Source organism: Littorina saxatilis, linkage group LG11 (genome assembly GCF_037325665.1).
Source record: "Littorina saxatilis isolate snail1 linkage group LG11, US_GU_Lsax_2.0, whole genome shotgun sequence".
Taxonomy (NCBI): domain Eukaryota; kingdom Metazoa; phylum Mollusca; class Gastropoda; order Littorinimorpha; family Littorinidae; genus Littorina; species Littorina saxatilis.
This window is the reverse complement of record NC_090255.1, coordinates 37446685-37464184: the sequence shown is the minus strand read 5'-3', so window position 1 is coordinate 37464184 and position 17500 is coordinate 37446685. Positions and strand designations below refer to the sequence as shown.

Sequence of the window (17500 nt, the reverse complement as noted above, 5' to 3'; positions counted from 1 at the left end):
CATTTTTCAACCAAATTGGTTGAAATTTTGGTCAAGTAATCTTCGACGAAGCCCGGGGTTCGGTATTGCATTTCAGCTTGGTGGCTTAAAAATTAATTAATGACTTTGGTCATTAAAAATCGGAAAATTGTAAAAAAAAATAAAAATGTATAAAACGATCCAAATTTACGTTTATCTTATTCTCCATCATTTGCTGATTCCAAAAACATATAAATATGTTATATTCGGATTAAAAACAAGCTCTGAAAATTAAATATATAAAAATTATTATCAAAATTAAATTGTCCAAATCAATTTAAAAACACTTTCATCTTATTCCTTGTCGGTTCCTGATTCCAAAAACATATAGATATGATATGTTTGGATTAAAAACACGCTCAGAAAGTTAAAACAAAGAGAGGTACAGAAAAGCGTGCTATCCTTCTTAGCGCAACTACTACCCCGCTCTTCTTGTCAATTTCACTGCCTTTGCCATGAGCGGTGGCCTGACGATGCTACGAGTAAAATGGCATTGCGTTCAGTTTCATTCTGTGAGTTCGACAGCTACTTGACTAAATATTGTATTTTCGCCTTACGCGACTTGTTTATTTATTCAACAACAAGATGAAGCCTTATGTTAAACTCGTCTTCCAAAATCTAGAATTTGTTTGCTAGACTTTATTGTTTACGGTTCTGTTGTCGTGGGTAAATGTGTGGGTGTGAGTAAGGTTGTTTGGGGGGGGGGGGGGGGTGTAGGAGGATAATTGTGATTAAGATTTGTTCCTGATAGTGTCCTTTAAAAAAGAAGGTGTGTTGAAGATGTGGTGTTCGTTGATACAAACGTGTCCACGTGCACAGTGTCTGTTTAAATAGGTAATTTTGAGAGAGAGTCGAAATCTTTTGGCCAACCTGCAGCACTCAAAACGTCCTTAATGAACTATGAACACATCAGGAGGTTCCTCAACAGCAACACTAAAAGTAAATACAACGTATTCAAATTTCAACGTAATCTAATATCGAAGAGTTATACTAACCACCCCCCCCCCCTAAAAAAAAAAAAAAAAAAAAAAAAAAAAAAAAAAAAATAGGTTCGAGTAAAGCCAGTGAAAGACAAAATACAAATACCATTTTCATGCGCCTGTGCCAGCTGCAAACCGTCAAAACAAGTGTATACGGAATAACATATCTGGAGTGCCCAGGAACAAAGTGCAATAACAGCAACGACAGTCATTTGAGGACAGTGACACATTCTGCTGTTGTGTGCCCAATTCACCCCTCTTTGTCCCTGCCTGTTGGGATCTGCAATGGGAAACGATTTGGAGGAGACGGACAAGGACTGGAGAGATAGGTACCGATTTATTCTTAGCTGGGGGTTGAACAAATAGCTGATAAAATCGGGGAAACCAAACACAGCTTGTGGCGAGTTCGGCACAATCACACAATGACACACGCGTGCGGGAAGAAATTCAGACACAGGCGAAAGTTGCTTGAAGTATTTGTGAACAATTGCTTTTGGTGTAGGTGACATGAGGAACACTTACAGAACGCATTGAAGATTTAAAATACGTTCGAATGGAGTGATAAAGGCAAACACAATTTGCTGGAAGCAATTTTTAATGATTTTTTGTAGAGTTTTTGAAAAAAGACAAACATCGGAAGAACATTGCAGGTCTACTCAGACTAGTAATAGAGAGAGAGAGAGAGACAGAGAGAGAGAGAGAGAGAGAGAGAGAGAGAGAGAGAGAGAGAGAGAAAGAGAGAGACAGAGACAGAGAGACAGACAGACACACACACACACACACACACACACACAAACACACACACAGACAGACACACAGTCACACAGTCAAACAAACACACAGACATACACACAGACACACACACACACAGACAGACACACAGTCAGACAGACAGACACACACACAGACACACACACACACACACACACACACACACACACACACACACACACACACACGCACACAGTAAGTAACTGCTGTTCTTCCCAAAATCAGACTTGTAATTGTCATGTTTAATTTGATTCGAGCAGCAGACTGCACAAATAAACTGCGCACAGCAGGATTGTGCGAGTGAGTAACGTGCGTGTGACTGACGGTGTGACGCACAAAGAGAGCGAAAGTCCGGTGTAACACGAAATTTTTACTCCACGAAAAATTTACTCCGGAGTAAATATTTCGTACGAAATTCTTACTCCGAGTACACTTTTCGTACGAGAAAAGAACTCCCCAAGGCACGAAAAAATTACTCCCTCCACGAAATTTTTACTCCCCATTTTTTTTACTTCCAGTAAAAATCTCGTTTGCAAAAATGGGATGCGGGCGAAGGGATAATGCCAATAAGTGATCTCGCGCACACGAATGTCGCGCTACCCTCCTTCCACCCCTTCCACCACCAAGACTAACAGGGGACAAGGGAGTACAAATTTCGTACACCTAGCATGGGAAGTTAAATTGCTCGTGTTGGGGTGAAGCAATTTATTCGTTATTTATTCGTCAGGGGAGTAACATTTGTGTACGAAATGTTTATTCGGAACTCACCTGTCTTGGGGAGTAATTTTCTCGTGCAATGGGGGAGTGCTTTTTTCGTAAAGGGAGTAACTTTTTCGTACGAAATGTTTACTCCGGAGTAAAAAATATCGTGGGAGTAATTTTCTCGTGTTACACCGGCTCCAACACAGACATTTGTCATTGACTGGCAGTGCTGGACTGTTTGCATGATAATGCTTTTATCCTGCAGTCCACCAGTAGTTTGAAACAACGACAGCCAACATCAACTTTGGGGCTTTCTTTCGCTTTATTCAGTGTTATTTCGACGCGATATTTGTTCAAGCACACACAACAACGGTTGCCTGGTTGGTGCATTTTTTTATGGGTTCAGTTTCTTTTCAAATCGTCAGGTGTGTTTTGACTTCGTTTCTGAGTTGCAATACATCGTTTGAATTGAATGACTGACTTTTTCAAGCCTCTATATTTACAAGATACTGGATACAAGTCTATGATAAGCAGAGCAGAAAGGGCGAGCGTTCAACTGACCCAACACGGGATTCCCACAGGTCAAATTACTCATTACTTTACAAATACGACAGTTAATTGATATATCCGGTTGTGCTGGTTAAATCGGTCAATATTTTAAGCCAAGTCTCTGTTCAAGTAGTACGTTCTATCACTTCTCTCCACGCTTACCGTCTAACTCTGGACTTTTCAAAGCGCACGAAATGTACACGCATAGCCTGGGTTCAGTTCGATACAAATTACTTGTAATCAAATTATTTGTGGGAATCGAGTCTTTCCTAAATCACGAGCGTCAACAAGCCACAAGTTAAAATCAGTCATTTCATTCGAAGAAACCCTCAAGTGAAGAAAACGACAACAAGGAAAACCCTTTGAAAATAAATATCGTCTGGAGCGGAGAAAGGCAGACGACAATTTCCTTGTCTGGCTGAGATTCGGTTGAGCAAGCAACGGGAACCTTGACCTTCAAACCGAACTGAACAAAAACGAAACAGAGAGCCACACAGAGAAGGCTAGCTCAGTAGCTGAGTATCTCCCCACCCCCAAGTTTGAATACGTTGTTGTCGGCCAGTTTTTCATTGGACTTGCAAAGGACAGTACAGACGAAGAGGACAGAGCGCTGTGTGTGGTTTAAACCGTACACAACAAAGTGTGTTTTGGCTTGTGTATAGTAGAGAGGCAGTCGACATTTCAGCGAGTTTGAAAACATGGGGACTATTGCTGAGGATCAAGACACGCAGGCAAAGACGAGCAAAAGCAAAGTAAGACATTTTTTCTCAATTGTTTGCTTGTGTTTTGGGTGTACATCCTGTTTTTGTTTGTGGCTTGTGCAAGTCGTTTAAAAAGTCGATGGTTGTTGACGACGATCGAGGCAGGGCTGCTGTTTCCGCTGACCGTCTTTGTGCTTGCAGTAATCGTTACTGCCGCCAGGTACTATATGGTGTATGAAACAGTACAATATCTTTGCTATCACTATTATATCGATCGGTGGCTGGAGAAATTATGATGCATAGTCGCAAGTTATATGTAGGGATGGAGACTGAATTGTTCGTTCATTTATAGCCCAACTGTTATAGGATAAGCTTGTTTCGTAAAAGTGCTCGCTTTGTAAATGACATTTACACACGCATGCGTTTCTGTGTGTCGGGAGGGAGAGAGAGAGAATCTTGCCTTGCACGATAATCCTTTACAGTTTGTGCTTCAACGTAAACAATATGCTCACAGAGATGACTTCACTAGAATGAATACCCGCTTCGCCGGGTAGCCGGCTTCGCCGGGAAGAAGTACTTAGAGCCGTACGCCGGCTTCGCCGGGTCCGAACAATGGACCCGCCAAGCTTAGGTCCCTCCCAGATTCGTGGAATGGGAACAGCTCGAAAATGATTCAGTGGCCATAATGCCATTCCTGACCAGATCGAGTCCCATCCTTGTCGACGAATGTAACCGTGTTAATCACCTTTGGAGGCGAACTCCACTCAAACAGGACTGAGCAAGTTATGGCTTCTCAAAGGAAGGCCCGTACATAAAATTACACAAAAGCCGCCAGACCACATCACAAACAGAACTGAACAATGCACAGGTGTTGCTTACATAGAGACACACACACTCACACACACACAGACAAAAACACAGAGAAGCCGTATCTATAGAGAGATAGATGACAGTGTATTTTTCGCGTGGCTATAAATTGATTCGACCTTTGCACTTTTACAGTGAGGATAATTTACGGGTCCAATTTACGTTCTGTACACTGCGTTGACCTTCTAAAAATAGAAACAGTAACAGAACGCCGGGAATATCCGAAGACGCTCCACTCACACAAAAGTGCACCAAACGAAGGAAGGGAGGTAAACGCTGAAAACCTGGAGAAGATGAGAAGATAAGGAAGAGTTACTTATAATGGTGAAATGAACACAAAACCCAAAATCAGTTCAGCGCTGCGCGCTGAGAGCACGTGTTGAAATATCTCATCGATGATATTGTGTCCGGGGTGTAGCTGAATACGGTGTCCAAATTTGAAAAAGATCCACCGAGAAGTTTGGCGTTGTGATGTGGTGTAGCGGCTATGGTGTGTCGGTATGGGGGCCCGGGTAGCTGAGATGGAACCAAAATCGGTTCCGCGCTGCGCGCTGAGAGCACGTGTTGAAATATCTCATCGATGAGGTTGTTACCGGGGTCTCTCTGAATAAGCCCACCAAATTTGAAGCAGATCCATCGAGAACCTTGGCCGCGCATCGCGCACAGACACACAGACAGACAGACAGACAGACAGACAGACACTAGTCGTATATATATATAGATGCGGTTCTCTGATGCATTATGTATGTGACCTGGCTGTGACATGGGGACGTATACAAAACTGAAGAAATTAGCCAAGTCAGTGTTAACTTGTTTGTGTTTACTTTGTGTGTGTGGTGTGTGTGTGTGTGGGTGTGTGTGAGGGGGTTGGGATGGGTTCTGTGTTTCATTTGCAGTTCGTGACAAACAAGGTCTGTTTTGTGTTTTGCCGTTTTAAAGCGACCTTGCTGTGTTAAGTGTTAAATCATCCGTCATGCACATTGCTCGTCTTGGTTGGTGAAGATGTGTTTAGATGTTTGCTGTTCGTGACAAACAAGGTCTCTTGGGTTTTGTTCTGCTGTTTTAAAGGGACCTTCCTTCCATTGTAATACCCAATATTCACTGACTGTGTGATGATATCTTCTGCTATGGTCTGTTGAGACAGTGATATCAAAATCGAGACCTCCGGTCTCGATTTTGATATCACTGTCGAAACAGACCAATAGCAGAAGATATCATCACACAGTCAGTCAATGTTAGATATATTGCTAATTCTCTAGACATTTTGTATTTACTGTAAAGAAATTACAAAAGTATTTGTCTCAGTTTTGGCTGTTCCATATCCCTCCCTCTGATTATTATTTCTTTTTGTTCACTCTTTTCTTGTACTTTTCAGTATTTTAAAATGTCTTTCCTTTCAAAAAGTCTTTAGTCACTTGCTCAACTAAATTCTGGGATAATTACATTTTCATATATATTTGTTTGTTTTTAAATTTAGGTGTTTTTGTTTTTGAAGTGGGGAAGCAATAAAGAGGTCGTCGATATCAAAACTGATATCGACGGAAATGTCGTCGATATCACTTTTGCACTGAGCTCAGTTTTGCCCAATTGACCAATGGAAATCCACGTAACATATGAAATAGCAATATAGGCTTATATCATACACTACGTGGGTTTTGTTTGGTTGCTGAAGTTGTTTTTCGGTGTTACAGCTGTTTGTGACAAACAAGGTCTCTTCTCTTGTTTTGTTCCCGCAGTGGGGCACTGCGGTTATGAAATTAAAGGCCCCTCCTGTTTTTGGAACCGCAGGAGCTTTCTAGTTTGCTGTTAGGTAGATTTTTGGTTCCTCTTTCCTGTCATGCTCTCTTTTTCTTCATGAATTCTTTTCTTTTTTCTGCCTTCTTGCTCATTCACCTGTATTTTTTCCAAAAATCTCTTCTCTTGCCGCTTGTCTCGCGATTCATGTATAGTTTAATCTGTTAGTGTTCTGATGTAAGTCCAGCAGTAGATAGGTTAAGCCTATTTTAACATACTGGAAACTGGTAATCTTCCAGTAGGTATTAATTTAGTTTTACTAAAGCCTGCTGGGACACAAGTAATGGGTTAGTGCATTTGTAAACAGGAATCGCTTGACAAGTGGCCCCCTTCATCCCCCCTTCCTCGTCCTGATATGGCTCTGCGTAGTCGGCTGGACGTTAAGCAACAAATAAACAAACAAACAAACTCTTGTTTTGTGTTTCGCTGTTTTAAATGCACCTTACTTCCTTTCTTTCTTTCTTTGGTGTTTAACGTCGTTTTCAACCACGAAGGGTTATATCGCGACAGACCTTACTTCCTGGCTTCCCGTGTAAAGAATTATGTCATCCACCACATATCTTGTTTTGGTTGGTGAAGATGTTTGTAGGTGTTTGATGTTCGTGACAACCTTGGTATCTTATTTTGTGTTTTTGATGTTTTAAAGGGGCCTGCCTTTCAGGCTAAAGTATTTTGTCATCATTTTCACGAGTTTTCATTCACAAGCACCTGGGAAATAAATCTCATGTTCCCCAGGCAATAAATCCTCGGTTACCATAGTTGCAAGAAGCAGGTTATACATGGAAAATCAAAAGCAAACCCAATAGAAACGCTCGTTCAAAGCGTGTGTGCCAATTTTCCACAAAAGAGTGTTACGTCATTCGACTATGTGAGCTCATCGATGCCGTAACAGATGTTAGAATTCACATGATTGAGCCCGCGATCATTGTGTCATTGGGTGTGCAAAGGTATCTCTTTTTATTGTTGTGTGTGTGACTCATCTTTTAATCATATATGATCAGTGACGATAATGAGTTTATGAGAATGTGGGTTTATAAAACGTATTATTTTTCAGTTTGTTGTTCTGCTTGCTCAGTGTGTATATGTTTATACAGACATACAGACAAGACAGACACGATAGACAAGACAGACAGACAAACAGAGAGACAGACAGAGAGACAGGCATTCTTTCAGACAAAACAGACACACAGACACACAGACAGACACAGACACACAGACAGACAGAGAAGCAGACACTGACGGGCACTAAAAAGGCCATGGGGTCAGAGCTTTGACCTTACGTATGCGGTCAACGGCTGAGGTGAGGGTCAGTCGGGTCTTTTCATCTTTACCTCCACGCTTGACCAGGTTTGAAACGGACTGAAATTGACCGGGATTGAGTTAGCGACGGACGCTGTTCGCTCAAAAGGGCAAAGAGGAGAATTGTATAATATAATATTGACCTTTAAGAGTGGACGTACTGGACGTGTTCCTTCCAAGCGGATTTGATATCTGGATCTTTTTCTTCTTCTGTCAAGCGTTTCCTCGTGGGAGGTGAAAAGGGTAGAGAGTGGTGTAGAATATTAACGTTTTGTCCATGTTGAAACGTTAGCCGTCTATCAGGTTTTTTTGTTTTCTTGTCTACCCACGTCAGCACTTGACATGGTTAATTCCATCATACAAAGTGTCTTTGCCCGGATGAGATAAAAACGTCCATTATAACTGTTCGTTGAGAACAAATAATTTAATAACGTCGTCTGCTGACGTTAGCAAACACATGACACCATACATCATGATTGTTTTCATGCATGTCACATGCGCATTCGTCATCGGCCTAAACGGCTGTATTGTTATATATATATATAAATGGTTATTAACGCATCTGCTGTCGTTTTCTCGTCGCTGTTTAAGGTTGACCTCATTATCAGTCAGTGGTAGTGTGTGTGGAGGGTGGGGGTGGGAGGGGAGAGGGCGGCTAGGCTGAGTGTGGGGTGGAGGGGGGTGCGCGTGATGCGGGAATGTGATGTTTATTATGTGCTTATGTTGATGTCTCTGTGACCCCCCTCCTCCCCCCACCTCACAAAGCGGAATGCTATACGCTTGCCATCAATACAGTATGATGTATTGACATCCTCAACATCTGTTCCATACACACATATCCCCAGCTGCTACCCGGACATCAAAGTCTGGTTGTGTCAGCGTTATATCCACTCACAATGTACACTCCGATACGGACACAGAATTGTAGGACACAAGAGCTGCAAACACACGCGTTATTTATATCATAAAGTTTTGACTGTGAGAGTAGCGAGAACTGTTGTGCTTTCGGAATGGATTCATAACTTCAATTCATCGCTGAACAGTCTGCACGGGGTGGTACGAGAACAGAATGTGGTTTACACAGACCTGGGAACCCATACGATTTTGCCGTAGTTTGTACGCATGATTGTCTAGAATACCGGCAGTACGGTCAGTGAAAACAAGTCGCGTTAGGCAAAAATACAACATTTAGTCAAGCTGTCGAACTCACAGAATGAAACTGAACGCACTGCAATTTTTCAGCAAGGCCGTATACTCGTAGCATCGTCAGTCCACGGTCGTGGCAAAGGCAGCAAAATTGACAAGAAGAGCGGGGTAGTAGTTGCGCTGAGAAAGATAGCACGCTTTTCTGTACCTCTCTTCGTTTTAACTTTCTGAGCGTGTTTTGAATCCAAACATATCATATCTATATTTTTTTGGAATCAGGAACCGACAAGGAATAAGATGAAAGTTGTTTTTAAATTGATTTCGAAAATTTAATTTTGATCATAGTTATTATATTTTTAATTTTCAGAGCTTGTTTTTAATCCAAATATAACAATATGTTTTTGAAATCAGGAAATGATGAAGAATAAAATGAACGTAAATTTGGATCGTTATATTTAGTCAAGTTTTGACTAAATATTTTAACATCGAGGGGGAATCGAAACGAGGGTCGTGGTGTATGTGCGTGCGTGTGTGTGTGTGTGTGTGTGTGTGTGTGTGCGTGTGTGTGTGTGTGTGTGTGTGTGTGTAGAGCGATTCAGACTAAACTACTGGAGCGATCTTTATGAAATTTGACATGAGAGTTCCTGGGTATGAAATCCCCGAACGTTTTTGAGTCACTTGAGAAAAAGTGACTCTATGTAATCGGTCAGTGTTAGTCTGTCCGGCCGGCCGTCCGGCCGTCCGGCCGGCCGTCCGGCCGGCCGTCCGTAGACACCACCTTAACGTTGGACTTTTCTCGGAAACTATCAAAGCGATCGGGCTCATATTTTGTTTAGTCGTGACCTTCAATGACCTCTACACTTTAACGATGGTTTCGTTGACCTTTGACCTTTTTCAAGGTCACAGGTCAGCGTCAAAGGAAAAATTAGACATTTTATATCTTTGACAAAGTTCATCGGATGTGATTGAAACTTTGTAGGATTATTCTTTACATCAAAGTATTTACATCTGTAGCCTTTTACGAACGTTATCAGAAAAACAAGGGAGATAACTAGCCTTTTCTGTTCGGCAACACACAACTTAACGTTGGGCTTTTCTCGGAAACTATAAAAGTGACCGGGCTCAAATTTTATGTGAACGTGACTCATTGTGTTGTGAATAGCAATTTCTTCCTGTCCATCTGATGCCTCATATAATATTCAGAACTGCGAAAGTGACTCGATCGAGCGTTTGCTCTTCTTGTTTTCATTTTTTTGATAAATGTCTTTGATGGGGGGGGGAGTTAACGTCCTCTCAGAAAATGTTTCTATTTGGGACAAGAATTGTTGATACGCTAAGGGGCAGTACTTCGATATATACAGTGTGATTTGTTTCAGTGGACGAGTTTAAAATGCGTAGGTGGTTTCCTTGTTGCGTGGTGTGCTTGCGGGATCTAAATCCGGCAGTATTTTGTTTATGTTAGCTGCGGCAGTTGTAAATACATGATTAATGTTCGTGTTTCCCGATATACAGGTGTGATATATTTCTATCCGATACACATCGCGACATTAAAGCTTAGTTGGACGAGAAGCTTCACAATACACTTTTGGTTTCCATGGTTTGTTTTGCTATTGGCGGAGAGGGGGGGAGAGGGAGAGAGAGAGAGAGAGAGAGAGAGAGAGAGAGAGAGAGAGAGAGAGAGAGAGAGAGAAAGAGAGAGAGAGCGAGAGGGAGAGAGCGAGAGTGAGCGAGAGAGAGCGCGAGAGCGCGAGAGAGAGCGAGAAGAGAGCGAGAGGACGAGAGGGAGGGAGAGGGAGGGAGAGAGAGAGAGAGGGAGGGTCTTGAAGGCTTATGTCCTGTTTGATGAAGGATTTTCCGTCCAGACGGGCGCAGTGGCCTAGTGGAGAAGACGCCGGCCTCCCATGCGGAAGGTCTAGGGTTTGAATTCCGGCCGCGCTGGGCTGGTGGGCTATGGGTGGATATTTTCCGATCTTTTAAGTCACCTGATGTGCAGACCTGGTAGTGCCTTCTTCCCGACCCCTTCGTGTGTACACGCATGCAAGCTCGAACAAGATCCTGTAATCCATGTCAGAGTTCGTTAAAGGTTATAAAAACACGAACATACCTAGTATGCTCCCCCCGAAAACGGCGTATGGCTGCCTGAATGGCACAGTAAAAACGGGCATTCACGTACAAACGTGGGCGTTTCAGCGGAAGAAGAAGAAGGTTTTCCATCCAGACACAAAAAAGATGCCGGACTTAGCCAACCACACACACGTGTAGACAGATAAGCTGGAGCAGTGGGTCGATTTGGATTAGCTGGTTTTGAAGTTTGTGGGCGAAGCGACAAAGTGTTTGTTGACTCGCAAGTTTTGTGGGAAAGAGGAGGAGTTTCGGTCAATAATTCGCGAGGAGAAAGGTTCTGTGAATAACGTTGGAAATCCAAAACCCAAAACTGTGAATGTTTCGTGTTGTCTGTAGCACAACGATCCATACTCTTACCTTTCTTGTTAAACAAAAAGGAAAACATAACAGAGTTTGACTCGATCGTATTTTGATCCAAATTTTGATTTCCATTGGCAAACATACAGGTTGTTTTACATTTCGAAGCGGTTAAGCAGAACTGGCTGTTGCCTGGACTAAGTAGTTGTTGTATTTGCAAACATTTTTTTAAGACATTTTGTTTTAAGCTAATTACAGAAAAGTACAGAAAATCTGTGTTGAAGTGCTTCAGCTTACAACTTACATTAGACGGTTTTGTATGCAGTCATTCAATGAGGTTTGTTTTTTAACAGAAAACTAAACTATTCAAGAATTCTCCAGCGTTTAAAAGATGTTTAGCTTTTAATGAACTCAAGAAGACTGTTCGGTCATCCATAATTGAAAACAGCTTCAAAGAACTCCCCCCCCCCAAAAAAAAAACAAAAAAAAAGACGAAAAAAAAACCCCAACAACACAACAATAATTCAAGAAAATAAAGAAAGAAGAAAAAACAACTGAACCAAACATTCAAGAACACCATGAGATGAGAACAACTACAACTTCAGCGTCAGCCATTCACTAGTTTCAAACGACCTTTACACAACAAAAACGCACGCAGTTACTATTGTAGTTGTACAGCCGTACACTACACCAGTGCATCATGCGCTTTTGATCAGCGATTCTGGAAGAGGCACGTGGTTATCCCCTCGTGCCCTTACAACGGAGGAGAAAGTGGAAGCAGGTTTGTGAAGGTGGTAATTGTGCAGGTAGATTTATTCCACCTGTGGCGTATCTGGCTGCTGTTTAACCTTCTTGCTCAGTTCCTGTGTGTTCTTGCGCTGTCTGTTGTGGGACTACATTCAACAGTCTCGTCCCCTCATCTTCGTCTTCCTTGCTGCTTCGTGTTAAGTGGGAGAGGTGATGGTGTGATTTCCTGATCAACTACGGAGCAGGTGTGTACGAGTTTTTTTAGTGTTTTTTTTTAAGGTGGCGATGGAGAGGGAGAGGGAGAGAAAGAGAGAGAGAGAGACAGAGACAGAGAGAGACAGAGAGAGAGAGACAGAGAGAGACAGAGACAGAGAGACAGCACATGTGTGTGTGTGTGTGTGTGTGTGTGTGTGTGTGTGTGTGTGTGTGTGTTTTGTTGCTGCAGTTCTTATAATTTGTTTAATGTGCTGCATTTAATGTTGTCTCTTTCTTTGATGGTCAGTTTACATATATATAGATGTTTGTGCGTTATTTGTTTGTTTCTGGATTTTACCATTTCTGCGTTTATAATTCTGTTTCCCTTTTATCAAGTTTACGTTCATGTGTGTTAGTAACACGCATGCACGCACATAACGCATTCAACCACGTACGCACGCACGGACACACGCACGAACGAACATACGCGCACACACACACACACACACACACACACACACACACACACACACACACACCGTCCATACCTTCACCACCCATTGTCCGCCCTCTCCAGCTACTGACCCCCCCCCCCCCCCCAACGCCTAGATATTAACCACCAACTCCCCTGTAGCGCAAACCGATCCGTATCCGACACAAAAGTCTCTATTTTGGGTACCCTTCCATTAGGATTATGCGCGCATCAGCGATACGGACGTACAGCCACAACTCCATTTTTGTATCGATAATTGAACAGTGTACGCCTCACGTCATGTGGCCTCCACGGGTATGAAATGTAGTCATGCTTCAGCTGTCATCGTTAATTAATTTTTGCTCCATGTGAGTCGTCATCTGTGTTTCTGCGTCTCCCACCTGTGCGCTAATTTTGACAAGGCCATAGGCATTGTACCATGCTCGTCAACTAGTAATGTGAGCGTCGTGTCAGACTTATGTTTTTTTGTTGTTGGTGGTTTTTTTTTAAATTTTGTTTGTTCTCCGTTGTATTTTTTTGTATAGGATGTGTTCTTTATCGTTAATCGATGTAGCATCTGTTTGTTATATTAAGTGAGCTTACTTGTAGGCTCTAATTTTGGGATTTGTCATCACACACCTGTGCATTAATTCTGACAAGGCCATCGGCGTTGTATACCTGGCTCGTCACCTTGTCACCTTGTAATTAGATCGTCGTGTCAGAATGTCTGAATAGTGTTAAGCCCTAGTTTTTTTCTGGGTTTTTTTTTTTTCTTCTTTTTTTTTTTTTTTTTTTCTTTTTCTTTCTCCGTTGTATATTTTGGTGAAGGATGTGGTTGTTTATCAGTAGTCCATGTAGCATCTGTTTGTCATGTAACGTGAGTTCCCTTGAAGGCTATGACTCTAGGAATTATGTTGTTAGCGGTTCGTCATTTTCCATCGGTGATCGGAAGAAGTTGATAAGTTGTCATTTATAAAAAGCTCAGATCTTAGATTTGCATTGTCTTCGAACAGAGTGTTCCTGCATTTGTCACAATTCTAGTTAACTTTAGAAGCTAAACGATTGTGGGACTCTTAAATGCACTATTGTTGTAGGTTTGGATTTGGTTTCAGAGGTTTACATTGTTCATTGTAAAATGTTCACGGCTGATGTTCCTAGACTGCCGCCTTCGTCTACAGATATTCTTAGTTTAACTAAGAGTGTCCTGTATCTTGTCTCGGTTCTCGTCTGGTACCCTTTGTATTACACTGACATATTTTCTAACTTCAGACGGTCCTCGATCAATAGATCGACCCCTGTCACTCTCTGTCTTGGTGAGTCTGCTGATCTTCTCTCTCTCTCTCTCTCTCTCTCTCTCTCTCTCTCTCTCTCTCTCTCTCTCTCTCTTTCTCTCTCTCTTTCTCTCTCTCTCTCTCTCTCTTTCTCTCTCTCTCTCTTTCTCTCTCTTTCTTTCTCTCCTCTTTCTATCTCTTTCTATCTCTCTCCCCCTCTCCCTCTCTCTCTCTTTCTCTCTCTCCCCCTCTCCCTCTCCCTCTCTCTCTCCCCCTCTCCCTATCCCTCTCTCTCTCCCTCTCTCCCTCTCCCTCTCCCTCTCTTTCTTTCTCTCTCTCTCTCTCCCTCTCTTTCTTTCTCTCTCTCTCTCCCTCTCTTTCTTTCTCTCCTCTTTCTATCTCTTTCTATCTCTCTCCCCCTCTCCCTCTCTCTCTCTTTCTCTCTCTCTCTTCCTCTCCCCCCTCTCTCTCCCTCTCTCTGTCTCTCTCCCTCTCTCTCTCTCTCTCCCTCTCTCTCCCTCTCTTTCTTTCTCTCTCTCTCTTTCTATCTCTCTCTCTTCCTCTCCCCTCCTCTCTCTCTCCCTCTCTCTCTCTCCCTCTCTTTCTCTCTCTCTCTTTCTATCTCTCTCTCTCTCTCCCCCCTCTCCCTCTCTCTCTCTTTCTCTCTCTAAGTAAAATTTGCAAATTAGTATCTAAACATTTGTACTTATTGTCTAAATTAAGACATTATGCCGATGTGGAAGCACTCAAGTTGTTTTATTACGCTCACATAATGCCCCATATCAACTTTGCTTCAACACTTTGGGATAACTGCAGTGATGTTCATCTCAAACGACTCAATTCTCTTCATCGCCGTGCTGCAAAACTAATTCTGCATGAGTCAAATAAGCCAACAGATGATAAATTAAAGCTCCTTAATTTCCTTCCCTTGAAAGATCAGTTGACGCTAAACAAGGCTGTCTTTATGTACAAAGTAATTAACAATAATGTTCCTGGATATTTAAAATCACATTTCAGACATGCCACAAAAAGATATGGGTCCCAGAACCTGATTCCCCCCATCCCTCGTCTAGACTTGTATAAGTCAAGTTTAGCCTTCTCAGGAGCGTCTCTATGGAATTCCATACCCCTACCCCTCCGAAATGCCTCTTCTGTGAAAACGTTTAGGCGCCAGTTTCATTCCCGCTTAATGGGTAAATAGAACACTTTTCATGTCTGATATTTTAGTGCTTTTTACATTTAGTCAAGTTATGTTTGTATTTTGATTTGTTCTTTATGTGTATGTATTGATAATGATATACATGCGAATGATTGGGACAATTCCTCCCCACATTTGTTTTCTCCCTTTTGTTATTAGTTGTTTTGGATGTTTATATGCAATGCATTATTGCAACTATGCTGCAATTTCCAAACTATATTGTTTTTTCCATTTTTGAATGTGTATACAAAGCCATAACCCTTTTCTTATTCCTATTTACATTATGTACGTCTGTAAGTAACAATAACCTTGTCAATTTTACTATCTATATTATGTGCGTCTGTATTAAGTGTTTGTATAAGGGACAGGTTGTAAGATTAGGCTTTGCCTAAAACCTCTATCCTTTGGTAATAAAGTTCAGTTTCAGTTTCAGTTTCAGTTTCTCTCTCTCTCCCTCTCTCCCTCTTTCCCTCTTTCTCTCTCCCTCTCTCTCTCTTTCTCTCTCTCTCTCTCCCTCCCTCTCTTTCTTTCTCTCTCTCTCTCTCTCTCTTTCTTTCTCTCTCTCTTTCTATCTCTCTCTCTATATCTCTCTCTCTCCCCCTCTCCCTCTCTCTCTCTCTCTCTTTCTCTCTCTCTGTCTGTGGTGTGGTACTGTGTAGTGTGTACAAGTGCTAATGTGTGCTGAACCGACAACTTGAATTGCGGCATCCTCTGCTGCAGTTGTCAGCATGGAGAACAATGCTAAACTGATTCGTACTACCGACCCAATTCAGAACTCGACACGAGATGTTTAATTAAGTATGGGATAGGGAACAACGTGCCGGCCAAGATGACTAGTGTTATTACTAGGTCTCGCATGCACAAATCACTTGAAGTGATTGAACTGAAAAGAGACCCTAATGAAATAACTTTTAAAAGCAACAGTAAACTTCTTCCAGTTTGGAAAGCTGTGCTGCGACACAGATACCTTGTTAGTTTACGATCCCAGGGCTATGAAGCAACCTGGGAGGATTTCTCAAGGGTTGAAAAGAAACTACACCCAGTCCATCATGACTACGACGATTCTGAGTCGCTAACTGTGGTGTCCTTCCCTCCAGATGTTGTGCAGACGACAGTGCGTCTGTACAGTGGTGGTCACAAGCTACTTGTGATGCACATCTACGCCACCAACACAATACTGGTACAGGGAAAGCAGTGCATCGCGTGGGTGAAGGACGAGTTTCAACGCCTGCAGGCTGTTGTCCACGTTATGGCCGAGCTGTCCTCCGTCACCACTGAGGCCGTGACCACAGCTGTCAAGGACGTCACCCTTGTCCCCCCTCCACTTACTGCTGGGGACAGCGGTACCAACACCGACAACTGCAATGCTGAAACTGGGGACAGCGGTACCAACACCGACAACTGCAATGCTGAAACTGGGGACAGCGGTACCAACACCGACAACTGCAATGCTGAAACTGACACCTCCGCATTCAGCACAGCCCCCACTGTCAGTAGCGAAGACGGTACTAGTACTACTAGTGTCAGTGGTGTCGGGGCAGCTGCTATCACCAACGGCAGTGCCGATCCAGGGGTCAGCAGTGCTGACAGCGCTGCTATTGATGACGAAGCTTCCACAGGTACCACTGACAGTACCAACACCCTTGTCCCCCCTCCACTTACTGCTGGGGACAGCGGTACCAACACCGACAACTGCAATGCTGAAACTGACACCTCCGCTTTCAGCACAGCCCCCACTGTCAGTAGCGAGGACGGTACCAGTACTACTTGTGTCAGTGGTGTCGGGGCGGCTGCTATCACCAACGGAAGTGCCGATCCAGGGGTCAGCAGTGCTGACAGCGCTGCTATTGATGACGAAGCTTCCACGGGTACCACTGACAGTACCAAAACCAACCTCAGCAACAATGAAACGGACACGGCATCACTTCTGCATCTACGGGACACGCTAGACGCACTGGTCACCGAATTCCGTGACTACAAAGTGCAAGTGTCACGCGAGTTCCGTGTCATTGAACAGCAGCATGAACGAAAGCTGCTGGATTTGCAAGAACGTCAAGAGGCCAGTGACAAAGAGACAGATTCTCTCCGCAAACGATGTCAGTCACTTGAAGACAAAATCAAAGAACTTAAACGTTTAGATAAAAAGTCCATCCGTAATGAAACTTCGCCCAACCACCCGCAAGCAGACGACCGTGACGTCTCCGGGCAATCTGATGCGAAGCCAATTCAGACATTGATCAACAATGGGCGCTACGCTCAACCCTCGGGTCGCTCCACCGTGCCAACTGTATCCTTGGACCGGACAGTGTCTGATACTGGGTCGCCGCCCACCTCCCCGAAGCAGGAAAGAGTTTACAATGCTCTTCTGT

At 43.0% G+C, this 17500-nt stretch overlaps 1 protein-coding gene and 1 long non-coding RNA gene across 2 annotated transcripts in view; both read left to right on the top strand.

Moving 5' to 3' along the window:
* LOC138980413 (uncharacterized) overlaps positions 1-17500 on the top strand; it is a 399865-nt gene that overhangs the window by 38328 nt on the left and 344037 nt on the right. The window lies entirely within an intron of this gene.
* The window catches only part of LOC138980408 (calmodulin-like), a gene marked incomplete in the record, with an annotated part of 85634 nt that continues 70802 nt past the window's right edge, over positions 2669-17500 (top strand). The window contains 1 exon segment of the mRNA XM_070353278.1: positions 2669-3772. Coding sequence (XP_070209379.1) covers positions 3719-3772 — 54 coding nt within the window.